This window comes from Falco peregrinus, chromosome 18 (assembly GCF_023634155.1).
Source record: "Falco peregrinus isolate bFalPer1 chromosome 18, bFalPer1.pri, whole genome shotgun sequence".
NCBI lineage: Eukaryota > Metazoa > Chordata > Aves > Falconiformes > Falconidae > Falco > Falco peregrinus.
This window is the reverse complement of record NC_073738.1, coordinates 975993-1001776: the sequence shown is the minus strand read 5'-3', so window position 1 is coordinate 1001776 and position 25784 is coordinate 975993. Positions and strand designations below refer to the sequence as shown.

The window sequence follows — 25784 nt, the reverse complement described above, 5'->3', positions numbered from 1 at the left end:
AGGTGTCAGTGGTTGTTACAGACTGAGGCCCAAGCAGTTTTCCTCACATGGGACACCAATTGTCACAGCACGAGCAAAACTAGCAAGCTGCAACAAGGCTTTACCATGGGTCACATCCTACTGTCCATGCTGTGTCTCCATCCTCCAGAGGCCAGGCCACACTGCTGCTTCTCTCGGCTACATCCAGCTCCTCCCTGCTCCTCCTCCAACCAGCCTCTCTCCCACACGCCTCAGGGCTATTTAACCACTTAGCAGGATGAGCTGCAGCTGCACATCGTCCATGACAATAACCCCCTGCCTTTGCGGCAAGGCCACAGCTGCATGTTATCAATGTAATCAGCCCACTGCCTTCATTCCTCTACAAGCAATATCATGCCATGGTCAGTTGCAGCAAACCAGCAGTGTTGGTCAGATGTCTGCCAAGTCCTCTCTGCTCTGGTCTACCACGCACACCTCTGCCCAGGCATGGTCAGACCTTCACCTTGGATAGTCAGGTTCTGTCAGTTGGCAACAGGTTCTGATTATCCGTCTGACAGCAATAGAGAGAATAGATTTAACCGACCACAGCTTTATTCCTTCAGTCTGGTCTGGGCAGCTGATTCCTCCCGGTCATGTACTGGGCCACAGCAAAGAAGAGCAGGACATCTGTAAGTGATGTCATTCCCCCGGGCTTCCCACATCTCCCAAGGTGGGCACATGCTCCCATGTGCCATTATTTCCTCCATGTGTCTTCTAACCTTGGTGGGGAATGGCCTCCTCATTGTCACTGTGTGGAGCAGTCAGCACCTGCAGACCTTGCTGAATTTCTACATCCTCATCAGGCTCCCTTCATGGAGGCCTGGTATACCATCACTGGCGTGTCAAAAACGATGTAGATGTTCTTGTCACCAGAAAAAATGCTGGTGTTGCCTGCTGGCAGGCACAGCCATTCTTCCCCTTTTTCCTGGTTATCACTGAGTTTGTGATCCCCTCAGTGATGTCCTGCCCTGGTTTTGGCCAGGGTGGAGTTAGTTTTCTTCTCCATAGCTGGTACAATGCTATGTTTTTGGTTTGGTATGAGAATAATGTTGATAACACACTGATGGTTTTAGTTGTTGCTAAGTAACATTTATACTAAGTCCAGGACTTTTGGGTTGTTTAGGCCCTGCCAGTGATAAGGCGGGGGGTGTGGGGGTGTGGGGTGTGTGTGCAAGGAAATGGCAGGGGACACAGCCAGGACAGCTGACCCAAACTGGCCAAAGGGATCTTCCATATCATAGAATGTCATGCTGAGTATATAAACTCAGGGGGAGCGGTTTGGGCAGTCTGGTTGTTGCATCAGTAAGCGGGTGGTGAGCGATTGTATTGTGCATCACTTGTTTTGGTTTTTCCCTTTCGGATTTTATTCCTCTCTCCCTCCCCTTTTTGTCACACTACTACTACTACTACTATTATATTTCATTTTACATCAATTATTAAATTGCTGTTATCTCAAGATGTGAGTTTTACCTTTCCTGATTCTCTTCCCCATGCCAATGGGGAGGGTGGGGGGTGGTGTGGTGTGGGCAGGAGTGAGCGAGCAACTGTGTGGTGGTACTTGGTTGCCAGCTGGGGTTAAACCGCAACATGTCCTTTAATCATGATTTCATCATATGCAAACTGCTCCATTACACCACTCTCATGAGCAAGAAAATCTGCTTCTTGCAAGCTCCACCAGCCCCTCTCATGTGTCAAAGGACCAAAGGGCTGGAGAACCTGTCCTGTGAGGAAAGAGTGAAGGAGTTAGGCCTTTTTTCTCTGGTGGGGGACCTGATCACAGTATTCCAGTACTTAAAGGCTGTCTACAAAGAGGAGGGAGGCTCTCTCATCACAAGAAGCCACATGGAGAAGACAAGGGCCAACAAGTACAAGTTGCACCTGGAGAGGTTTTACCTTGACGTAAGAACTACAATTTTTATAGTAAGAACAACCATTCCCTGGAACAGCCTCCCCAGGGACACGGCGGAGTCCCCATTGCTGGAGGTTTGCAAGATGCAACTGGACAAGGTGGTTAGATAATCTCATCTAGGCCTCCTATCCCATGAAAGATTGGACCAGGTTATCTCTGAAGGCCCCTTCAAACCTGGACTATCTTATGATTCTATGATCGTCTCAGTGATGTCCTTCAATCATGACGTCACTTTATACAAACCACTCCACTGCACCACCGTCACGACAAAGAAAATCTGCATTCCAAAAGAGTTTATGGCAACCAAGACTAGCATTTTTGGCAGAGAAAATTAAATGCTGCATGGTTATCGTCCTCTTCATTTCCTAGACTTGTTCACTTAAAGACTCATATGCTATAGGCAGGGAATAGCAGAGAGGAACATGAACTTTTGAACTTCTTCTCTAGAAGGCTTTTGTAGTGATCAAGAGAAATGACGGTCCCCAAAGGGTAAGTCAGCAGGTCCATATTACACTTCTAAGGTGTCAGATTGATGTGCCCAGAGGAGTGTATTGGTATTGATTATCTAGGTCTTCTAGATGACAGCTCTGTTGACTTTGAAGGACTCCACCCCGGGGTCCATTGCCTGGGCGCAGGGCAGAGCAGGGCCTTGGACCCATGCTGGGGAGATGCCTTCCTGGGATTAGTACCAGTACTCGTCCTGCCAGTGTAACTGCCCAGACGGGTCCGGTTCCCCGCACGGCCCAGTGTGAGGCAGGTGTCCTACTGTGAGGGCACAGCCCTGCCTTTCATTGTGCCCATGTGGCTCCAAGTGGAGTGCAGGGTCTGTTGGCGGATAGATGGCCACTGGCTACAGGCTGCAGTGCTAGAAGACCCTGCTCTGCAATGAGGAGCAGTGGTAGTGTAAGCAGAGCTCAGACTGGCCTTGCCTCAGAGCACTGGGTGAGGAAGGGTAGCTGAGTCTGGGCAGGGCCATCTCCAGCATTTGTGCTATGGTTAGGTGGGGGCCTGTCTCGTACTGCCAAAAGGTGCCCAGTGGTCAGTGACATTGAAATAGATGGTTTCTCTGCCCGAAACTGTTGGAAGGAAGAGCCTGAGGGGAACCTTACATCATCCATGGGGTGCCGTGTGTCTGAGTTGTTCTGTTGAGCCCAGTAGTGCCTTGAGGAGATCCGATTCTGTAAGAGTTCCACCCTCCCCTTCCTCCCCCGTTATTCCCCGGGCAGACTGGGAGAGCTGCCACAGAAGGAGGGAGGACTCGGAGGCACAGGCCTGGATGCAGCACGACTTTAATGAGTCGAAAGAAGAAAAGGAGGTGGCTCCGAGGCAGCGCCAGGGGCAGCCGCTGAGGTGCGGTGGAGCTCCTGCAGGGTGTCCGTCTGCCTGCCCTGCAGAGGGAGGGAGGCCAACAGGTGCCAGCCACGCTGGTGCTGGGAGGCAGCGACAGCAAAGGGAAGAGGGCAAAAAGGCTGAGTGAAAGAAGGGGCCAATGGCACGGAGCTCCATCTCCGGTCCATGTTCTGAGGTCCTGAAGGTTCTTGCCCAAAGCTGTTGCCAGCACCTTTAGCAGGGGCGACACCTGCTGCCGCAGTAGCGGCTGGTGATGCAGGAGAGGTCAAAGCCCCCGGAGTTGATGGGCACTCCCTCAGAGCTGAGGATGCTGCCAACGGCAGCGGAGGTGGAGGAGCCCACGGCGGTGTTCTGCGGGAAGGAGCTGAGGATGGGGCCGGGCAGGGTCACCACCACGGCGGAGGGCTGGATGACGATGTTGGAGCTCTGGCACTGCCTGACACAGGGCTCGTTGCAGCTGCTGGCCAGCGGGGTCGGGCCACAGGGCTGGCAGGGCTGGCACGGGTTGCAGCAGGACATGGCTTGGGGCTGCAGGTCCACCTGGGAGAGAGGGCAGGGGAAGCCAGAAACGGGGAAACATGAGAAGCAGCACTGCACCCAACCACAGCGGGGCCACCGCATCTCCTGGCCCAGCACGCGCTGCCCAGCTGAAAGCCCAGGAGCCACCTCAGCTACGTCCCAGGCTCTCTCTGCAGAAGACCTTCTCCCCCCTTCCCTCTCCCGTGAGAAGCAGCTCCCAGCCCGGGGCTAGCACAGCCCACACGAGCTGAGCCCTCCATGGAGGAAAGACCTGGTCTGGAAGGAGGAGGGCAAGAGACTTCACACGCACCTGATTCCCAAGGAGAAGGGGGCAAGAGAAGCGCATGAGAGCGCAGAGAGTCGGGCCGCCTTTTATAGCAGTCCTGCACTGCCTCGGGCCCAGAGGCACCCTCTGTGGAAGTAATAATTTTCTGACAAGTTCCTGGCAAATGCAGACCATCCCACCTAATGGTATGGGCTGTGTCCTGGTTTCCTGCACCGCTGCCTTTTCATTTCCTTGCTTACGGCACGTGCTTTCCCACATGAAGGCTGCTCTAAGTGCCGGCATGAGAAGGCCAAGGATTTCCGGGACAGGAACGTGCCGGCGCAGGAGGAAGACGCAGCTCAAGTGCTGGTGGCATCCCATGCGGAGAGGTGATGTGCGCCTGGCTCATTCCTGTGGGCTTGCTTGCGGCACAGTTGTCGGGAAAGGGGCACCGCTCCCATGCTTCTCATCTGCGTTGGCCCCAGGACTGCCATGGGAGAGGGCACGGCACATCCTTTCCTCTTGCTCCCCCCATCTCTCTCTGATGGTCGCTCATTGCCATTTCCTGTCTTTCTGTAAGTGTGCAGAGGTTTGCCTGGTTCCGTGCAGGCATGAATGAGCACACGTGTGTCAGCCTGTACTTGCGTGGGTCAGGGTGAAGACCTTGGCCTTCCCGGGGGTGTCCCTGGGCACTGCAGAGCAGCAGATTGCCCTTGCCAGCCAGAGCCCATTACAGCTGAGAGGCGGTGCCTTTGGCCGGGCAGAGAGGTGCCCAGGGAGCTGAAACGCAGCCTCTGCCCCCGCACCCCCACCTCTTGCTCTAAGTACAGGGCCAGGAAAGCCTGCCCGCCTCTGCGGGCCCCTGTCCCTGAATCGGTCCCCTTATGGTGCCGTCTTGCTGGGGGCTGGGGCGGGACGCAGGCTCCTCGTGTCCAGGCCAGGGCCAGGTGCACTTCGGCCTGGTGCTCAGTGAGGCACAGCCTGAGACCTCGTGCCAAATGGGTGTGGAAGGGAAGGGACGGGGCTCCGCATGTTGCTCGGCTGTGAGATGGGGTGCCACAGGGGCAGTCGCGCAGCTCTGAGTCCAGCTCCTTTGGTGTTCAAGCTCCCTGAGTTCCAGGTCACGCACAGAACACGGAGTCTGAAGGCCGAGCACGTGTGTCTGGGGAGGCAGAGACAAGGGGTTCAGGGGAAGGTGCCAAAACCCGGCTGCTTCTTCGTGAGCAGGTCAGGTGCAGTCCCTCTTTGCGCAGAAGGAAACTTGTGTGTGCTGACCGCAGCCCCCGCATCCGCAGCCCCCTGCGCTGCTGCGCGGTGGGGGAAATAGAAGAGCCGTGAATGAAGGAGGGAAGCTGAGGCTGTGGAGAAGACGTGGGGACGGGGTGGAGGCATCTTAAGGGCTTTTTTGCTGTTTCTCTCCACCCTGCTCTATTTTTCATTGGCAATATGTTTGAGGAATGTTCCCCCAGTCAAGTCTGTTTTTCCAGTGAAAGTAACGGGTAAGTGATGCCCCTGGCTTTGCCTCGACCCACAGCCTTTTTCACCTTCTTCCCCCCTCTGTCGCGTTGCGCAGGGAGAGGGAGAGAGCAGCCTGGTGGGTCTGGAAGCCAGCCAAGGTCTTTTCAGTATTGCCCCACTTATGGTTCATGCAAGTGCCATGAGTGTTTGTCATTTATGTGCTTTTTTCCTGCTTTCTCTCTGTGCCATCAGGAGCAGACTCCTTCTGCCACAGATGTTCCCCTCAGAGGACAGTGGGCAATGATGCCCATTGGCCTCTGCAGGGACCCGCTGTACGGACGTGACGGAATGAGAGGGGACTTGCCGTAGCTACCCTTGCCCTCGGATGCACACCCTGCCCCTTCCTCCTGGAGATGGGTGGGGAGGTGAGGAGGAGGCGGCTGTGGGCTCTAGCCAGGGTGATTTCTCCTGCTATTCCCTCCTTCCGTCCTCGTCGCCACCTTCTGTCTGAGCCTTCTCCCCCAGCACAGCTCCATCCAGAGCAAGAGGAACTGCCCTGAGTGCCCGTGGGGCTGCTGACCTCCCAGGGCCTCCTGCAGCACCGGGCTCGTCCCATGAAGACAGGGCAAGCTGGCATCACCATCCGCAGGGCTTGTTTGGAGGCCAAGGGGACTATTTCTGGGCAGACACACAGCACGGGAAGGGCTGATGGGCACGGGCTGTGCAGTGGCCAGAGATGTTGTCCTCAGCTCCGAGGGACAGCGACCAAAGGAGGCCGTGGGGCTGTGTGTGCTGCCCTCCCATTGGTCTAGGAATGAGAAAGGATCCACTTGCTCCCCCATTTGTTCCCTCCCGGCGCATCTCCTTCCTCCCTGCGCAGCTTTAGAGAACATCCAGAGAGGAAAGGACCACACAGAGCCAGGGGCTGGGATGCTGCAGAGTTTAATGAGTCCAAAGAGGGAAACAAGATGTCTCTGAGGGGAGGCCACAGGGAAAGGGTCGCGCGGACAGCCAAGAGCCAGTGCCCCACAGAGGGAGAGGGACAGGCAGGTCCCCCCTAGGCTGGCTTTGGTGGGCCTCATGGCCCAGGGGAGTGGACAAAAACAAAGGCAAAGGAGGAAAAGGAGAGAGTGGAGGAAGGCAACGAGAGGCATCGGTCATGTTTCTGAGAGCCCAGGCTGGCCCCTTCCTCAGGGCTGACACCCGTTGCAGGAGGCGTGAGGCATGCTCAGCCCCTCTCAAAGCAATGGCCAGAGTCTCCGTCGTTCAGCCTGGCATCATCTTCTGGGTTCCAGCGGATCCTTGTCCGGGCCATCACCAGTGGCTTTAGCAGGGGCGACACCTGCTGCCGCAGTAGCGGCTGGTGATGCAGGAGAGGTCAAAGCCCCCGGAGTTGATGGGCACTCCCTCACAGCTGAGGATGCTGCCAACGGCAGCGGAGGTGGAGGAGCCCACGGCGGTGTTCTGCGGGAAGGAGCTGAGGATGGGGCCGGGCAGGGTCACCACCACGGCGGAGGGCTGGATGACGACGACGGAGTCCTGGCACTGCCTGCAACAGGGCTCGTTGCAGCTGCTGGCCAGTGGGGTCGGGCCGCAGGGCTGGCAGGACTGGCACGGGTTGCAGCAGGACATGGCTTGGGGCTGGAGGTGCACCTGGGAGAGAGGGCAGGGAGGAAGCAGAGCACAGGGACACCTCAGGAGCAGCCTGCAACCCCACCAAAAGGAAGCCAAGGCAGGGGGCTGCACAGCGGGAAACAAGGGCTTCTTTGCCCGAGCTCAGCGGGGTCCTGCGCATAGCAGCCAGGTCCAGGGATGCTCATCACTAGCCTGGAGCAAAGGGCCAGCTCAGCCCAGCCTCAGCCTGTCTCCGTGACAGACTGTCTCTCCTCTGACCTCTCCCGCCACCCCCGTCTCGGAGCACTAACATAAGACCAAGGAGCAGGTACCAGCTGAGCTGCCCTCGAAGGCTAGACCCTGTCCTGGAGGAGGAGGTGGAGGAGAAAAGGGGCTTCCAGCTCACCTGGTTCCCAAGGAGAAGGAGGTGACGGAAGCGGCTGAGAGAGCCATCAGTTGGGCTGGCTTTTATACTGGCCCCACGCTGCCTCAGGGCCAAGGCAGCCGCTGCATAAGCAGCAATTTTCCGGCATGCTGCTAATGAACGGAAACATCCCCGGTAATGACATGGCATGTGTTGCTCTTTCCCTCTACGCTGCCCTTGCGTTTCCTGGTTTATGTCATACCCGTCCCGTCACAGACGTCTCTTTTGAGAGCTGCGATGAGAGGGCCCGTGGTTTCCGGGGCAAGGCTGCCTCACTGTGGGCAGAAGACACGGCCTAAGTGCCAGAGGGGTCCAGTGCAGGCAGGTGATGTCAGCCTGGGCTCTCTCTTTTGGGTGTTTTTGTGATCCTTCAGACAGGAACGGCTCCAGCTGCTCTAGCCCTGCAAACTTGGTCTGCTGAGACCTGACCTTGTTTTCGCGTACAAACCAATGGGCATAAAAGGAGCACTGAGACTCCACACTGGTATTTTTGTAATGTCTGCAAGTTCCTCTTGATGTATTGTTCTTACGTAGATGTTTAGAGGAAGAAAGGAAAAGAGATCGTATAGGCCTTATCTTCCAGAATTACTGAATAAAACAAAGTCAGGTTGGATGGAGCTTTGAGCCACTTGTCCAATGAAGAATGTCCCTGCCCAAGGCAGAGGGCTTGGAGCAGGTGATCTTCCATGGTCCCTTTGAACCCAAACATGCTACGAGTCTATCGTTCTATGAAAACGAGTTGTACGTAAGTAGGAATGGACTAAGTCCTTGGAGCCACACAGTGAAGCCGCTTCAATGCTAGAAGGGATGAAATGCTGAAGTACCAGGCATGGGCAGGTGACGTTGAATTGTGCAGGAAATTTTTGGTAAGATGCACAAGCAGAACGGAAGCAAGAAAGTTGATGTCTCCTCCTTCTGAATGAGACTGTCACTACAGGCCGTTGGGTGACACAGAAAAAAGTGACGGACTCACACCCTTGTGAGATACTGTGGAAAGCAGCATGAGCTGCCAGGTTTGAGTATCAGGATGGACGTGAGCCATCCTGATCTTATATTGCAATATAAGATTGTACAGATACATCGATCAGCATTTTTGAGAGTATAGAGAGTGAGACGAGGAATGAGCAGAAGGAATGAGCTAATAAGGTGATGGAAAGCTGGATACACAGTCCGGCAGTGTAAAAATAACTCCAGCTCTCGGGTGGATTCAGGGAGGTTCTTTGCCCTGTCTGCGGAGTAGTCCCTGGTGCTTCTCTGCGTGCCGGGTGCCACGCTGCCAGATAACATTGGCTCGTTGGGCAGTCCTTAATGGCATGGAATTTAACACGACTAAGTGCCAGATTCATGCACCTAGGACGGAGTAACACCAGATACAAGTATGAATTAGGAGATGAGTTTCTGGAGAGCAGCCCTGCAGAAAAGGGCCATGAGGGGACTACTGGATGGACAGCAGGATGGGGTTGGTCAAGCAATGTGGCCCTTCTCCAACTGACCTGCCTGTACTAGGTTATCACAAGCCTGTCAGACCCCTCCATGCTGTGTGACAGGTATGGTGCTCACAGCATTGAGGGCTCATTGAATGTGGAGAAAGGCCCCAAAACCCTCCAGCTGATAAACCCAGGGAAATTTTTCAGAAGGCCAGAGGAGCGGGGATCTCTGTCCACACTGCTGGTAATTCAGCCAGGATGCAGTAGCCAGAGCTACCCTCTCCCTTGCTCTCAAATTCCTGGTCTGCCTTGGATCCATGGATTTTGGAATGCTGGGGCGATGGCCAGGAGAAACTGTTTGCTCTCTGGCCTGTGTGGGGAAAGCCTTGCAGGGCAAAGTAGGGCTGTTTGAGCCCCGCTGCCAAAGCCACGCAGCCTGCATGTGCCAGGGTGACCTGTTTACCCTGTCCTTGCTCCCCCGTCCGCATTGAGCACGCTGAAAACCTGGGGAAGAGCAGGATGTGACAGAGACCAGGCATGCAGGAAAATTGTCACGTCCTTTGGCCCTGAGGCAGCGTGGGGGCCAGTATAAAAGCCAGCCCAACTGATGGCTCTCTCAGCCGCTTCCGTCACCTCCTTCTCCTTGGGAACCAGGTGAGCTGGAAGCCCCTTTTCTCCTCCACCTCCTCCTCCAGGACAGGGTCTAGCCTTCGAGGGCAGCTCAGCTGGTACCTGCTCCTTGGTCTTATGTTAGTGCTCCGAGACGGGGGTGGCGGGAGAGGTCAGAGGAGAGACAGTCTGTCACGGAGACAGGCTGAGGCTGGGCTGAGCTGGCCTGGGCCTGGCTGCTATGCGCAGGACCCCGCTGAGCTCGGGCAAAGAAGCCCTTGTTTCCCGCTGTGCAGCCCCCTGCCTTGGCTTCCTTTTGGTGGGGTTTGCAGGCTGCTCCTGAGGTGTCCCTGTGCTCTGCTTCCTCCCTGCCCTCTCTCCCAGGTGCACCTCCAGCCCCAAGCCATGTCCTGCTGCAACCCGTGCCAGTCCTGCCAGCCCTGCGGCCCGACCCCACTGGCCAGCAGCTGCAACGAGCCCTGTTGCAGGCAGTGCCAGGACTCCGTCGTCGTCATCCAGCCCTCCGCCGTGGTGGTGACCCTGCCCGGCCCCATCCTCAGCTCCTTCCCGCAGAACACCGCCGTGGGCTCCTCCACCTCCGCTGCCGTTGGCAGCATCCTCAGCTGTGAGGGAGTGCCCATCAACTCCGGGGGCTTTGACCTCTCCTGCATCACCAGCCGCTACTGCGGGCAGCAGGTGTCGCCCCTGCTAAAGCCACTGGTGACGGCCCGGACAAGGATCCGCTGGAACCCAGAAGATGATGCCAGGCTGAACGACGGAGACTCTGGCCATTGCTTTGAGAGGGGCTGAGCATGCCTCACGCCTCCTGCAACGGGGTGTCAGCCCTGAGGAAGGGGCCAGCCTGGGCTCTCTTGAAACATGACCGATGCCTCTCGTTGCCTTCCTCCACTCTCTCCTTTTCCTCCTTTGCCCTTTGTTTTTTGTCCACTCCCCTGGGGCCATGAGGCCCACCAAAGCCAGCCTAGGGGGGACCTGCCCTGTCCCTCTCCCTCTGTGGGGCACTGGCTCTTGGCTGTCCGCGCGACCCTTTCCCTGTGGCCTCCCCTCAGAGACATCTTGTTTCCCTCTTTGGACTCATTAAACTCCGCAGCATCCCAGCCCCTGGCTCTGTGTGGTCCTTTCCTCTCTGGATGTTCTCTAAAGCTGCGCAGGGAGGAAGGAGATGCGCCGGGAGGGAACAAATGGGGGAGCAAGTGGATCCTTTCTCATTCCTAGACCAATGGGGAGGGCAGCACACACAGCCCCATGGCCTCCTTTGGTCGCTGTCCCTCGGAGCTGAGGACAACATCTCTGGCCACTGCACAGCCCGTGCCCATCAGCCCTTCCCGTGCTGTGTGTCTGCCCAGAAATAGTCCCCTTGGCCTCCAAACAAGCCCTGCGGATGGTGATGCCAGCGTTGCCCTGTCTTCATGGGACGAGCCCGGTGCTGCAGGAGGCCCTGGGAGGTCAGCAGCCCCACGGGCACTCAGGGCAGTTCCTCTTGCTCTGGATGGAGCTGTGCTGGGGGGAGAAGGCTCAGACAGAAGGTGGCGACGAGGACGGAAGGAGGGGAATAGCAGGAGAAATCACCCCTGGCTAGAGCCCCACAGCCGCCTCCTCCTCACCTCCCCACCCATCTCCAGGAGGAAGGGGCAGGGTGTGCATCCGAGGGCAAGGGTAGCTACGGCAAGTCCCCTCTCATTCCGTCACGTCCGTACAGCGGGTCCCTGCAGAGGCCAATGGGCATCATTGCCCACTGTCCTCTGAGGGGAACATCTGTGGCAGAAGGAGTCTGCTCCTGATGGCACAGAGAGAAAGCAGGAAAAAAGCACATAAATGACAAACACTCATGGCACTTGCATGAACCATAAGTGGGGCAATACTGAAAAGACCTTGGCTGGCTTCCAGACCCACCAGGCTGCTCTCTCCCTCTCCCTGCGCAACGCGACAGAGGGGGGAAGAAGGTGAAAAAGGCTGTGGGTCGAGGCAAAGCCAGGGGCATCACTTACCCGTTACTTTCACTGGAAAAACAGACTTGACTGGGGGAACATTCCTCAAACATTATTGCCAATGAAAAATAGAGCAGGGTGGAGAGAAACAGCAAAAAAGCCCTTAAGATGCCTCCACCCCGTCCCCACGTCTTCTCCACAGCCTCAGCTTCCCTCCTTCATTCACGGCTCTTCTATTTCCCCCACCGCGCAGCAGCGCAGGGGGCTGCGGATGCGGGGGCTGCGGTCAGCACACACAAGTTTCCTTCTGCGCAAAGAGGGACTGCACCTGACCTGCTCACGAAGAAGCAGCCGGGTTTTGGCACCTTCCCCTGAACCCCTTGTCTCTGCCTCCCCAGACACACGGTGCTCGGCCTTCAGACTCCGTGTTCTGTGCGTGACCTGGAACTCAGGGAGCTTGAACACCAAAGGAGCTGGACTCAGAGCTGCGCGACTGCCCCTGTGGCACCCCCATCTCACAGCCCGGAGCAACATGCGGAGCCCCGTCCCTTCCCTTCCACACCCATTTGGCACGAGGTCTCAGGCCGTGCCTCACTGAGCACCAGGCCGAAGTGCACCTGGCCCTGGCCTGGACACGAGGAGCCTGCGTCCCGCCCCAGCCCCCCAGCAAGACGGCACCATAAGGGGACCGATTCAGGGGTCAGGGGCCCGCAGAGGCAGGCAGGCTTTCCTGGCCCTGTACTTAGAGCAAGAGGTGGGGGTGCGGGGGCAGAGGCTGCGTTTCAGCTCCCTGGGCACCTCTCTGCCCGGCCAAAGGCACCGCCGTCTCAGCTGTAATGGGCTCTGGCTGGCAAGGGCAATCTGCTGCTCTGCAGTGCCCAGGGACACCCCCCGGGAAGGCCAAGGTCTTCACCCTGACCCACGCAAGTACAGGCTGACACACGTGTGCTCATTCATGCCTGCACGGAACCAGGCAAACCTCTGCACACTTACAGAAAGACAGGAAATGGCAATGAGCGACCATCAGAGAGAGATGGGGGGGAGCAAGAGGAAAGGATGTGCCGTGCCCTCTCCCATGGCAGTCCTGGGGCCAACGCAGATGAGAAGCATGGGAGCGGTGCCCCTTTCCCGACAACTGTGCCGCAAGCAAGCCCACAGGAATGAGCCAGGCGCACATCACCTCTCCGCATGGGATGCCACCAGCACTTGAGCTGCGTCTTCCTCCCTGCGCCGGCACGTTCCTGTCCCGGAAATCCTTGGCCTTCTCATGCCGGGCACTTAGAGCAGCCTTCATGTGGGAAAGCACGTGCCGTAAGCAAGGAAATGAAAAGGCAGCGGTGCAGGAAACCAGGACACAGCCCATACCATTAGGTGGGGATGGTCTGCATTTGCCAGGAACTTGTCAGAAAATTATTACTTCCACAGAGGGTGCCTCTGGGCCCGAGGCAGTGCAGGACTGCTATAAAAGGCGGCCCGACTCTCTGCGCTCTCATGCGCTTCTCTTGCCCCCTTCTCCTTGGGAATCAGGTGCGTGTGAAGTCTCTTGCCCTCCTCCTTCCAGACCAGGTCTTTCCTCCATGGAGGGCTCAGCTCGTGTGGGCTGTGCTAGCCCCGGGCTGGGAGCTGCTTCTCACGGGAGAGGGAAGGGGGGAGAAGGTCTTCTGCAGAGAGAGCCTGGGACGTAGCTGAGGTGGCTCCTGGGCTTTCAGCTGGGCAGCGTGTGCTGGGCCAGGAGATGCGGTGGCCCCGCTGTGGTTGGGTGCAGTGCTGCTTCTCATGTTTCCCCGTTTCTGGCTTCCCCTGCCCTCTCTCCCAGGTGGACCTGCAGCCCCAAGCCATGTCCTGCTGCAACCCGTGCCAGCCCTGCCAGCCCTGTGGCCCGACCCCGCTGGCCAGCAGCTGCAACGAGCCCTGTGTCAGGCAGTGCCAGAGCTCCAACATCGTCATCCAGCCCTCCGCCGTGGTGGTGACCCTGCCCGGCCCCATCCTCAGCTCCTTCCCGCAGAACACCGCCGTGGGCTCCTCCACCTCCGCTGCCGTTGGCAGCATCCTCAGCTCTGAAGGGAGTGCCCATCAACTCCGGGGGCTTTGACCTCTCCTGCATCACCAGCCGCTACTGCGGGCAGCAGGTGTCGCCCCTGCTAAAGGTGCTGGCAACAGCTTTGGGCAAGAACCTTCAGGACCTCAGAACATGGACCGGAGATGGAGCTCCGTGCCATTGGCCCCTTCTTCCACTCAGCCTTTTTGCCCTCTTCCCTTTGCTGTCGCTGCCTCCCAGCACCAGCGTGGCTGGCACCTGTTGGCCTCCCTCCCTCTGCAGGGCAGGCAGACGGACACCCTGCAGGAGCTCCACCGCACCTCAGCGGCTGCCCCCTGGCGCTGCCTCGGAGCCACCTCCTTTTCTTCTTTCGACTCATTAAAGTCGTGCTGCATCCAGGCCTGTGCCTCCGAGTCCTCCCTCCTTCTGTGGCAGCTCTCCCAGTCTGCCCGGGGAATAACGGGGGAGGAAGGGGAGGGGAAGGGGAGAACTCCCTGCAGTGGATTCTATCACTTGGCAACATGCTAAATTAATTTAATGGGGTTTTTTTTGTGGATGAACCCATGGTAATTGCTTTTGAAGGATGGTCAGCTTAGCAGGTGTGTCATGCTTCATTGGGCAATGACAGTATCAGCTCTCAGCCAGCATTCTCTCCTGGTCCTAATCACACATAATGTAACCCCCACCCATGGTCTATAGATATATAGCTGTCAGGCATCTTGGATATTTGAAGCAGGCAATTAAGAATGAGACAATCAAGAAACCAAAGCACCCTGGAAACACAGACATTCAGTGAGTTACAACAGGTGTCAGTGGTTGTTACAGACTGAGGCCCAAGCAGTTTTCCTCACATGGGACACCAATTGTCACAGCACGAGCAAAACTAGCAAGCTGCAACAAGGCTTTACCATGGGTCACATCCTACTGTCCATGCTGTGTCTCCATCCTCCAGAGGCCAGGCCACACTGCTGCTTCTCTCGGCTACATCCAGCTCCTCCCTGCTCCTCCTCCAACCAGCCTCTCTCCCACACGCCTCAGGGCTATTTAACCACTTAGCAGGATGAGCTGCAGCTGCACATCGTCCATGACAATAACCCCCTGCCTTTGCGGCAAGGCCACAGCTGCATGTTATCAATGTAATCAGCCCACTGCCTTCATTCCTCTACAAGCAATATCATGCCATGGTCAGTTGCAGCAAACCAGCAGTGTTGGTCAGATGTCTGCCAAGTCCTCTCTGCTCTGGTCTACCACGCACACCTCTGCCCAGGCATGGTCAGACCTTCACCTTGGATAGTCAGGTTCTGTCAGTTGGCAACAGGTTCTGATTATCCGTCTGACAGCAATAGAGAGAATAGATTTAACCGACCACAGCTTTATTCCTTCAGTCTGGTCTGGGCAGCTGATTCCTCCCGGTCATGTACTGGGCCACAGCAAAGAAGAGCAGGACATCTGTAAGTGATGTCATTCCCCCGGGCTTCCCACATCTCCCAAGGTGGGCACATGCTCCCATGTGCCATTATTTCCTCCATGTGTCTTCTAACCTTGGTGGGGAATGGCCTCCTCATTGTCACTGTGTGGAGCAGTCAGCACCTGCAGACCTTGCTGAATTTCTACATCCTCATCAGGCTCCCTTCATGGAGGCCTGGTATACCATCACTGGCGTGTCAAAAACGATGTAGATGTTCTTGTCACCAGAAAAAATGCTGGTGTTGCCTGCTGGCAGGCACAGCCATTCTTCCCCTTTTTCCTGGTTATCACTGAGTTTGTGATCCCCTCAGTGATGTCCTGCCCTGGTTTTGGCCAGGGTGGAGTTAGTTTTCTTCTCCATAGCTGGTACAATGCTATGTTTTTGGTTTGGTATGAGAATAATGTTGATAACACACTGATGGTTTTAGTTGTTGCTAAGTAACATTTATACTAAGTCCAGGACTTTTGGGTTGTTTAGGCCCTGCCAGTGATAAGGCGGGGGGTGTGGGGGTGTGGGGTGTGTGTGCAAGGAAATGGCAGGGGACACAGCCAGGACAGCTGACCCAAACTGGCCAAAGGGATCTTCCATATCATAGAATGTCATGCTGAGTATATAAACTCAGGGGGAGCGGTTTGGGCAGTCTGGTTGTTGCATCAGTAAGCGGGTGGTGAGCGATTGTATTGTGCATCACTTGTTTTGGTTTTTCCCTTTCGGATTTTATTCCTCTCTCCCTCCCCTTTTTGTCACACTACTACTACTACTACTATTATATTTCATTTTACATCAATTATTAAATTGCTGTTATCTCAAGATGTGAGTTTTACCTTTCCTGATTCTCTTCCCCATGCCAATGGGGAGGGTGGGGGGTGGTGTGGTGTGGGCAGGAGTGAGCGAGCAACTGTGTGGTGGTACTTGGTTGCCAGCTGGGGTTAAACCGCAACATGTCCTTTAATCATGATTTCATCATATGCAAACTGCTCCATTACACCACTCTCATGAGCAAGAAAATCTGCTTCTTGCAAGCTCCACCAGCCCCTCTCATGTGTCAAAGGACCAAAGGGCTGGAGAACCTGTCCTGTGAGGAAAGAGTGAAGGAGTTAGGCCTTTTTTCTCTGGTGGGGGACCTGATCACAGTATTCCAGTACTTAAAGGCTGTCTACAAAGAGGAGGGAGGCTCTCTCATCACAAGAAGCCACATGGAGAAGACAAGGGCCAACAAGTACAAGTTGCACCTGGAGAGGTTTTACCTTGACGTAAGAACTACAATTTTTATAGTAAGAACAACCATTCCCTGGAACAGCCTCCCCAGGGACACGGCGGAGTCCCCATTGCTGGAGGTTTGCAAGATGCAACTGGACAAGGTGGTTAGATAATCTCATCTAGGCCTCCTATCCCATGAAAGATTGGACCAGGTTATCTCTGAAGGCCCCTTCAAACCTGGACTATCTTATGATTCTATGATCGTCTCAGTGATGTCCTTCAATCATGACGTCACTTTATACAAACCACTCCACTGCACCACCGTCACGACAAAGAAAATCTGCATTCCAAAAGAGTTTATGGCAACCAAGACTAGCATTTTTGGCAGAGAAAATTAAATGCTGCATGGTTATCGTCCTCTTCATTTCCTAGACTTGTTCACTTAAAGACTCATATGCTATAGGCAGGGAATAGCAGAGAGGAACATGAACTTTTGAACTTCTTCTCTAGAAGGCTTTTGTAGTGATCAAGAGAAATGACGGTCCCCAAAGGGTAAGTCAGCAGGTCCATATTACACTTCTAAGGTGTCAGATTGATGTGCCCAGAGGAGTGTATTGGTATTGATTATCTAGGTCTTCTAGATGACAGCTCTGTTGACTTTGAAGGACACCACCCCGGGGTCCATTGCCTGGGCGCAGGGCAGAGCAGGGCCTTGGACCCATGCTGGGGAGATGCCTTCCTGGGATTAGTACCAGTACTCGTCCTGCCAGTGTAACTGCCCAGACGGGTCCGGTTCCCCGCACGGCCCAGTGTGAGGCAGGTGTCCTACTGTGAGGGCACAGCCCTGCCTTTCATTGTGCCCATGTGGCTCCAAGTGGAGTGCAGGGTCTGTTGGCGGATAGATGGCCACTGGCTACAGGCTGCAGTGCTAGAAGACCCTGCTCTGCAATGAGGAGCAGTGGTAGTGTAAGCAGAGCTCAGACTGGCCTTGCCTCAGAGCACTGGGTGAGGAAGGGTAGCTGAGTCTGGGCAGGGCCATCTCCAGCATTTGTGCTATGGTTAGGTGGGGGCCTGTCTCGTACTGCCAAAAGGTGCCCAGTGGTCAGTGACATTGAAATAGATGGTTTCTCTGCCCGAAACTGTTGGAAGGAAGAGCCTGAGGGGAACCTTACATCATCCATGGGGTGCCGTGTGTCTGAGTTGTTCTGTTGAGCCCAGTAGTGCCTTGAGGAGATCCGATTCTGTAAGAGTTCCACCCTCCCCTTCCTCCCCCGTTATTCCCCGGGCAGACTGGGAGAGCTGCCACAGAAGGAGGGAGGACTCGGAGGCACAGGCCTGGATGCAGCACGACTTTAATGAGTCGAAAGAAGAAAAGGAGGTGGCTCCGAGGCAGCGCCAGGGGCAGCCGCTGAGGTGCGGTGGAGCTCCTGCAGGGTGTCCGTCTGCCTGCCCTGCAGAGGGAGGGAGGCCAACAGGTGCCAGCCACGCTGGTGCTGGGAGGCAGCGACAGCAAAGGGAAGAGGGCAAAAAGGCTGAGTGGAAGAAGGGGCCAATGGCACGGAGCTCCATCTCCGGTCCATGTTCTGAGGTCCTGAAGGTTCTTGCCCAAAGCTGTTGCCAGCACCTTTAGCAGGGGCGACACCTGCTGCCGCAGTAGCGGCTGGTGATGCAGGAGAGGTCAAAGCCCCCGGAGTTGATGGGCACTCCCTCAGAGCTGAGGATGCTGCCAACGGCAGCGGAGGTGGAGGAGCCCACGGCGGTGTTCTGCGGGAAGGAGCTGAGGATGGGGCCGGGCAGGGTCACCACCACGGCGGAGGGCTGGATGACGATGTTGGAGCTCTGGCACTGCCTGACACAGGGCTCGTTGCAGCTGCTGGCCAGCGGGGTCGGGCCGCAGGGCTGGCAGGGCTGGCACGGGTTGCAGCAGGACATGGCTTGGGGCTGCAGGTCCACCTGGGAGAGAGGGCAGGGGAAGCCAGAAACGGGGAAACATGAGAAGCAGCACTGCACCCAACCACAGCGGGGCCACCGCATCTCCTGGCCCAGCACGCGCTGCCCAGCTGAAAGCCCAGGAGCCACCTCAGCTACGTCCCAGGCTCTCTCTGCAGAAGACCTTCTCCCCCCTTCCCTCTCCCGTGAGAAGCAGCTCCCAGCCCGGGGCTAGCACAGCCCACACGAGCTGAGCCCTCCATGGAGGAAAGACCTGGTCTGGAAGGAGGAGGGCAAGAGACTTCACACGCACCTGATTCCCAAGGAGAAGGGGGCAAGAGAAGCGCATGAGAGCGCAGAGAGTCGGGCCGCCTTTTATAGCAGTCCTGCACTGCCTCGGGCCCAGAGGCACCCTCTGTGGAAGTAATAATTTTCTGACAAGTTCCTGGCAAATGCAGACCATCCCACCTAATGGTATGGGCTGTGTCCTGGTTTCCTGCACCGCTGCCTTTTCATTTCCTTGCTTACGGCACGTGCTTTCCCACATGAAGGCTGCTCTAAGTGCCGGCATGAGAAGGCCAAGGATTTCCGGGACAGGAACGTGCCGGCGCAGGAGGAAGACGCAGCTCAAGTGCTGGTGGCATCCCATGCGGAGAGGTGATGTGCGCCTGGCTCATTCCTGTGGGCTTGCTTGCGGCACAGTTGTCGGGAAAGGGGCACCGCTCCCATGCTTCTCATCTGCGTTGGCCCCAGGACTGCCATGGGAGAGGGCACGGCACATCCTTTCCTCTTGCTCCCCCCATCTCTCTCTGATGGTCGCTCATTGCCATTTCCTGTCTTTCTGTAAGTGTGCAGAGGTTTGCCTGGTTCCGTGCAGGCATGAATGAGCACACGTGTGTCAGCCTGTACTTGCGTGGGTCAGGGTGAAGACCTTGGCCTTCCCGGGGGTGTCCCTGGGCACTGCAGAGCAGCAGATTGCCCTTGCCAGCCAGAGCCCATTACAGCTGAGAGGCGGTGCCTTTGGCCGGGCAGAGAGGTGCCCAGGGAGCTGAAACGCAGCCTCTGCCCCCGCACCCCCACCTCTTGCTCTAAGTACAGGGCCAGGAAAGCCTGCCCGCCTCTGCGGGCCCCTGTCCCTGAATCGGTCCCCTTATGGTGCCGTCTTGCTGGGGGCTGGGGCGGGACGCAGGCTCCTCGTGTCCAGGCCAGGGCCAGGTGCACTTCGGCCTGGTGCTCAGTGAGGCACGGCCTGAGACCTCGTGCCAAATGGGTGTGGAAGGGAAGGGACGGGGCTCCGCGTGTTGCTCGGCTGTGAGATGGGGTGCCACAGGGGCAGTCGCGCAGCTCTGAGTCCAGCTCCTTTGGTGTTCAAGCTCCCTGAGTTCCAGGTCACGCACAGAACACGGAGTCTGAAGGCCGAGCACGTGTGTCTGGGGAGGCAGAGACAAGGGGTTCAGGGGAAGGTGCCAAAACCCGGCTGCTTCTTCGTGAGCAGGTCAGGTGCAGTCCCTCTTTGCGCAGAAGGAAACTTGTGTGTGCTGACCGCAGCCCCCGCATCCGCAGCCCCCTGCGCTGCTGCGTGGTGGGGGAAATAGAAGAGCCGTGAATGAAGGAGGGAAGCTGAGGCTGTGGAGAAGACGTGGGGACGGGGTGGAGGCATCTTAAGGGCTTTTTTGCTGTTTCTCTCCACCCTGCTCTATTTTTCATTGGCAATATGTTTGAGGAATGTTCCCCCAGTCAAGTCTGTTTTTCCAGTGAAAGTAACGGGTAAGTGATGCCCCTGGCTTTGCCTCGACCCACAGCCTTTTTCACCTTCTTCCCCCCTCTGTCGCGTTGCGCAGGGAGAGGGAGAGAGCAGCCTGGTGGGTCTGGAAGCCAGCCAAGGTCTTTTCAGTATTGCCCCACTTATGGTTCATGCAAGTGCCATGAGTGTTTGTCATTTATGTGCTTTTTTCCTGCTTTCTCTCTGTGCCATCAGGAGCAGACTCCTTCTGCCACAGATGTTCCCCTCAGAGGACAGTGGGCAATGATGCCCATTGGCCTCTGCAGGGACCCGCTGTACGGACGTGACGGAATGAGAGGGGACTTGCCGTAGCTACCCTTGCCCTCGGATGCACACCCTGCCCCTTCCTCCTGGAGATGGGTGGGGAGGTGAGGAGGAGGCGGCTGTGGGCTCTAGCCAGGGTGATTTCTCCTGCTATTCCCTCCTTCCGTCCTCGTCGCCACCTTCTGTCTGAGCCTTCTCCCCCAGCACAGCTCCATCCAGAGCAAGAGGAACTGCCCTGAGTGCCCGTGGGGCTGCTGACCTCCCAGGGCCTCCTGCAGCACCGGGCTCGTCCCATGAAGACAGGGCAAGCTGGCATCACCATCCGCAGGGCTTGTTTGGAGGCCAAGGGGACTATTTCTGGGCAGACACACAGCACGGGAAGGGCTGATGGGCACGGGCTGTGCAGTGGCCAGAGATGTTGTCCTCAGCTCCGAGGGACAGCGACCAAAGGAGGCCATGGGGCTGTGTGTGCTGCCCTCCCATTGGTCTAGGAATGAGAAAGGATCCACTTGCTCCCCCATTTGTTCCCTCCCGGCGCATCTCCTTCCTCCCTGCGCAGCTTTAGAGAACATCCAGAGAGGAAAGGACCACACAGAGCCAGGGGCTGGGATGCTGCGGAGTTTAATGAGTCCAAAGAGGGAAACAAGATGTCTCTGAGGGGAGGCCACAGGGAAAGGGTCGCGCGGACAGCCAAGAGCCAGTGCCCCACAGAGGGAGAGGGACAGGCAGGTCCCCCCTAGGTTGGCTTTGGTGGGCCTCATGGCCCAGGGGAGTGGACAAAAACAAAGGCAAGGGAGGAAAAGGAGAGAGTGGAGGAAGGCAACGAGAGGCATCGGTCATGTTTCAAGAGAGCCCAGGCTGGCCCCTTCCTCAGGGCTGACACCCGTTGCAGGAGGCGTGAGGCATGCTCAGCCCCTCTCAGAGCAATGGCCAGAGTCTCCGTCGTTCAGCCTGGCATCATCTTCTGGGTTCCAGCGGATCCTTGTCCGGGCCGTCACCAGTGGCTTTAGCAGGGGCGACATCTGCTGCCACAGTAGCGGCTGGTGATGCAGGAGAGGTCAAAGCCCCCGGAGTTGATGGGCACTCCCTCACAGCTGAGGATGCTGCCAACGGCAGCGGAGGTGGAGGAGCCCACGGCGGTGTTCTGCGGGAAGGAGCTGAGGATGGGGCCGGGCAGGGTCACCACCACGGCGGAGGGCTGGATGACGACGACGGAGTCCTGGCACTGCCTGCAACAGGGCTCGTTGCAGCTGCTGGCCAGCGGGGTCGGGCCGCAGGGCTGGCAGGACTGGCACGGGTTGCAGCAGGACATGGCTTGGGGCTGGAGGTGCACCTGGGAGGGAGGGCAGGGAGGAAGCAGAGCACAGGGACACCTCAGGAGCAGCCTGCAACCCCACCAAAAGGAAGCCAAGGCAGGGGGCTGCACAGCGGGAAACAAGGGCTTCTTTGCCCGAGCTCAGCGGGGTCCTGCGCATAGCAGCCAGGCCCAGGGATGCTCATCACTAGCCTGGAGCAAAGGGCCAGCTCAGCCCAGCCTCAGCCTGTCTCCGTGACAGACTGTCTCTCCTCTGACCTCTCCCGCCACCCCCGTCTCGGAGCACTAACATAAGACCAAGGAGCAGGTACCAGCTGAGCTGCCCTCGAAGGCTAGACCCTGTCCTGGAGGAGGAGGTGGAGGAGAAAAGGGGCTTCCAGCTCACCTGGTTCCCAAGGAGAAGGAGGTGACGGAAGCGGCTGAGAGAGCCATCAGTTGGGCTGGCTTTTATACTGGCCCCCACGCTGCCTCAGGGCCAAAGGACGTGACAATTTTCCTGCATGCCTGGTCTCTGTCACATCCTGCTCTTCCCCAGGTTTTCAGCGTGCTCAATGCGGACGGGGGAGCAAGGACAGGGTAAACAGGTCACCCTGGCACATGCAGGCTGCGTGGCTTTGGCAGCGGGGCTCAAACAGCCCTACTTTGCCCTGCAAGGCTTTCCCCACACAGGCCAGAGAGCAAACAGTTTCTCCTGGCCATCGCCCCAGCATTCCAAAATCCATGGATCCAAGGCAGACCAGGAATTTGAGAGCAAGGGAGAGGGTAGCTCTGGCTACTGCATCCTGGCTGAATTACCAGCAGTGTGGACAGAGATCCCCGCTCCTCTGGCCTTCTGAAAAATTTCCCTGGGTTTATCAGCTGGAGGGTTTTGGGGCCTTTCTCCACATTCAATGAGCCCTCAATGCTGTGAGCACCATACCTGTCACACAGCATGGAGGGGTCTGACAGGCTTGTGATAACCTAGTACAGGCAGGTCAGTTGGAGAAGGGCCACATTGCTTGACCAACCCCATCCTGCTGTCCATCCAGTAGTCCCCTCATGGCCCTTTTCTGCAGGGCTGCTCTCCAGAAACTCATCTCCTAATTCATACTTGTATCTGGTGTTACTCCGTCCTAGGTGCATGAATCTGGCACTTAGTCGTGTTAAATTCCATGCCATTAAGGACTGCCCAACGAGCCAATGTTATCTGGCAGCGTGGCACCCGGCACGCAGAGAAGCACCAGGGACTACTCCGCAGACAGGGCAAAGAACCTCCCTGAATCCACCCGAGAGCTGGAGTTATTTTTACACTGCCGGACTGTGTATCCAGCTCTCCATCACCTTATTAGCTCATTCCTTCTGCTCATTCCTCGTCTCACTCTCTATACTCTCAAAAATGCTGATCGATGTATCTGTACAATCTTATATTGCAATATAAGATCAGGATGGCTCACGTCCATCCTGATACTCAAACCTGGCAGCTCATGCTGCTTTCCACAGTATCTCACAAGGGTGTGAGTCCGTCACTTTTTTCTGTGTCACCCAACGGCCTGTAGTGACAGTCTCATTCAGAAGGAGGAGACATCAACTTTCTTGCTTCCGTTCTGCTTGTGCATCTTACCAAAAATTTCCTGCACAATTCAACGTCACCTGCCCATGCCTGGTACTTCAGCATTTCATCCCTTCTAGCATTGAAGCGGCTTCACTGTGTGGCTCCAAGGACTTAGTCCATTCCTACTTACGTACAACTCGTTTTCATAGAACGATAGACTCGTAGCATGTTTGGGTTCAAAGGGACCATGGAAGATCACCTGCTCCAAGCCCTCTGCCTTGGGCAGGGACATTCTTCATTGGACAAGTGGCTCAAAGCTCCATCCAACCTGACTTTGTTTTATTCAGTAATTCTGGAAGATAAGGCCTATACGATCTCTTTTCCTTTCTTCCTCTAAACATCTACGTAAGAACAATACATCAAGAGGAACTTGCAGACATTACAAAAATACCAGTGTGGAGTCTCAGTGCTCCTTTTATGCCCATTGGTTTGTACGCGAAAACAAGGTCAGGTCTCAGCAGACCAAGTTTGCAGGGCTAGAGCAGCTGGAGCCGTTCCTGTCTGAAGGATCACAAAAACACCCAAAAGAGAGAGCCCAGGCTGACATCACCTGCCTGCACTGGACCCCTCTGGCACTTAGGCCGTGTCTTCTGCCCACAGTGAGGCAGCCTTGCCCCGGAAACCACGGGCCCTCTCATCGCAGCTCTCAAAAGAGACGTCTGTGACGGGACGGGTATGACATAAACCAGGAAACGCAAGGGCAGCGTAGAGGGAAAGAGCAACACATGCCATGTCATTACCGGGGATGTTTCCGTTCATTAGCAGCATGCCGGAAAATTGCTGCTTATGCAGCGGCTGCCTTGGCCCTGAGGCAGCGTGGGGCCAGTATAAAAGCCAGCCCAACTGATGGCTCTCTCAGCCGCTTCCGTCACCTCCTTCTCCTTGGGAACCAGGTGAGCTGGAAGCCCCTTTTCTCCTCCACCTCCTCCTCCAGGACAGGGTCTAGCCTTCGAGGGCAGCTCAGCTGGTACCTGCTCCTTGGTCTTATGTTAGTGCTCCGAGACGGGGGTGGCGGGAGAGGTCAGAGGAGAGACAGTCTGTCACGGAGACAGGCTGAGGCTGGGCTGAGCTGGCCCTTTGCTCCAGGCTAGTGATGAGCACCCCTGGGCCTGGCTGCTATGCGCAGGACCCCGCTGAGCTCGGGCAAAGAAGCCCTTGTTTCCCGCTGTGCAGCCCCCTGCCTTGGCTTCCTTTTGGTGGGGTTGCAGGCTGCTCCTGAGGTGTCCCTGTGCTCTGCTTCCTCCCTGCCCTCTCTCCCAGGTGCACCTCCAGCCCCAAGCCATGTCCTGCTGCAACCCGTGCCAGCCCTGCCAGCCCTGCGGCCCGACCCCGCTGGCCAGCAGCTGCAACGAGCCCTGTGTCAGGCAGTGCCAGAGCTCCAACATCGTCATCCAGCCCTCCGCCGTGGTGGTGACCCTGCCCGGCCCCATCCTCAGCTCCTTCCCGCAGAACACCGCCGTGGGCTCCTCCACCTCCGCTGCCGTTGGCAGCATCCTCAGCTCTGAGGGAGTGCCCATCAACTCCGGGGGCTTTGACCTCTCCTGCATCACCAGCCGCTACTGCGGCAGCAGGTGTCGCCCCTGCTAAAGCCACTGGTGACGGCCCGGACAAGGATCCGCTGGAACCCAGAAGATGATGCCAGGCTGAACGACGGAGACTCTGGCCATTGCTTTGAGAGGGGCTGAGCATGCCTCACGCCTCCTGCAACGGGTGTCAGCCCTGAGGAAGGGGCCAGCCTGGGCTCTCTTGAAACATGACCGATGCCTCTCGTTGCCTTCCTCCACTCTCTCCTTTTCCTCCTTTGCCTTTGTTTTTGTCCACTCCCCTGGGCCATGAGGCCCACCAAAGCCAGCCTAGGGGGGGACCTGCCTGTCCCTCTCCCTCTGTGGGGCACTGGCTCTTGGCTGTCCGCGCGACCCTTTCCCTGTGGCCTCCCCTCAGAGACATCTTGTTTCCCTCTTTGGACTCATTAAACTCCGCAGCATCCCAGCCCCTGGCTCTGTGTGGTCCTTTCCTCTCTGGATGTTCTCTAAAGCTGCGCAGGGAGGAAGGAGATGCGCCGGGAGGGAACAAATGGGGGAGCAAGTGGATCCTTTCTCATTCCTAGACCAATGGGAGGGCAGCACACACAGCCCCATGGCCTCCTTTGGTCGCTGTCCCTCGGAGCTGAGGACAACATCTCTGGCCACTGCACAGCCCGTGCCCATCAGCCCTTCCCGTGCTGTGTGTCTGCCCAGAAATAGTCCCCTTGGCCTCCAAACAAGCCCTGCGGATGGTGATGCCAGCTTGCCCTGTCTTCATGGGACGAGCCCGGTGCTGCAGGAGGCCCTGGGAGGTCAGCAGCCCCACGGGCACTCAGGGCAGTTCCTCTTGCTCTGGATGGAGCTGTGCTGGGGGAGAAGGCTCAGACAGAAGGTGGCGACGAGGACGGAAGGAGGGAATAGCAGGAGAAATCACCCTGGCTAGAGCCCACAGCCGCCTCCTCCTCACCTCCCCACCCATCTCCAGGAGGAAGGGGCAGGGTGTGCATCCGAGGGCAAGGGTAGCTACGGCAAGTCCCCTCTCATTCCGTCACGTCCGTACAGCGGGTCCCTGCAGAGGCCAATGGGCATCATTGCCCACTGTCCTCTGAGGGGAACATCTGTGGCAGAAGG

At 57.0% G+C, this 25784-nt stretch overlaps 5 protein-coding genes and 2 pseudogenes across 5 annotated transcripts; 3 read left to right on the top strand and 4 right to left on the bottom strand.

Annotated features, from left to right (window-relative positions):
• Positions 1-3426: 3426 nt before the first annotated feature.
• Positions 3427-4118, bottom strand: LOC129782630 (feather keratin Cos1-2-like). Its single transcript, XM_055789977.1, has 2 exons — positions 4101-4118; positions 3427-3817 (listed from the first exon to the last, which is right to left on the bottom strand). Exon 2 carries the CDS (start codon positions 3794-3796, stop codon positions 3491-3493), a length of 306 nt encoding a protein of 101 aa, XP_055645952.1. The 5' UTR covers positions 3797-3817; positions 4101-4118; the 3' UTR covers positions 3427-3490.
• Positions 4119-6688: 2570 nt separating this feature from the next.
• LOC129782622 (feather keratin Cos1-2-like) lies at positions 6689-7902 on the bottom strand. Its single transcript, XM_055789921.1, has 2 exons — positions 7540-7902; positions 6689-7172 (listed from the first exon to the last, which is right to left on the bottom strand). The coding sequence occupies exons 1-2, from the start codon at positions 7705-7707 to the stop codon at positions 6846-6848; spliced, it is 495 nt and encodes a 164-aa protein (XP_055645896.1). The 5' UTR covers positions 7708-7902; the 3' UTR covers positions 6689-6845.
• A 1677-nt stretch (positions 7903-9579) lies between these two features.
• On the top strand, positions 9580-10420 carry LOC129782633 (feather keratin Cos1-2-like). The gene is made up of 2 exons (XM_055789990.1): positions 9580-9638; positions 9978-10420. Exon 2 carries the CDS (start codon positions 9999-10001, stop codon positions 10401-10403), a length of 405 nt encoding a protein of 134 aa, XP_055645965.1. The 5' UTR covers positions 9580-9638; positions 9978-9998; the 3' UTR covers positions 10404-10420.
• A 2282-nt stretch (positions 10421-12702) lies between these two features.
• Positions 12703-13687, top strand: LOC129782670 (feather keratin Cos2-2-like; annotated as a pseudogene).
• A 3897-nt stretch (positions 13688-17584) lies between these two features.
• On the bottom strand, positions 17585-18826 carry LOC129782669 (feather keratin Cos2-2-like; annotated as a pseudogene).
• A 2193-nt stretch (positions 18827-21019) lies between these two features.
• Positions 21020-21984, bottom strand: LOC129782627 (feather keratin Cos1-2-like). The gene is made up of 2 exons (XM_055789948.1): positions 21925-21984; positions 21020-21557 (listed from the first exon to the last, which is right to left on the bottom strand). Exon 2 carries the CDS (start codon positions 21534-21536, stop codon positions 21231-21233), a length of 306 nt encoding a protein of 101 aa, XP_055645923.1. The 5' UTR covers positions 21537-21557; positions 21925-21984; the 3' UTR covers positions 21020-21230.
• Positions 21985-23644: 1660 nt separating this feature from the next.
• On the top strand, positions 23645-24978 carry LOC129782618 (feather keratin Cos2-2-like). The gene is made up of 2 exons (XM_055789906.1): positions 23645-24023; positions 24391-24978. Exons 1-2 carry the CDS (start codon positions 23856-23858, stop codon positions 24715-24717), a joined length of 495 nt encoding a protein of 164 aa, XP_055645881.1. The 5' UTR covers positions 23645-23855; the 3' UTR covers positions 24718-24978.
• The last annotated feature ends 806 nt before the right edge of the window (positions 24979-25784 follow it).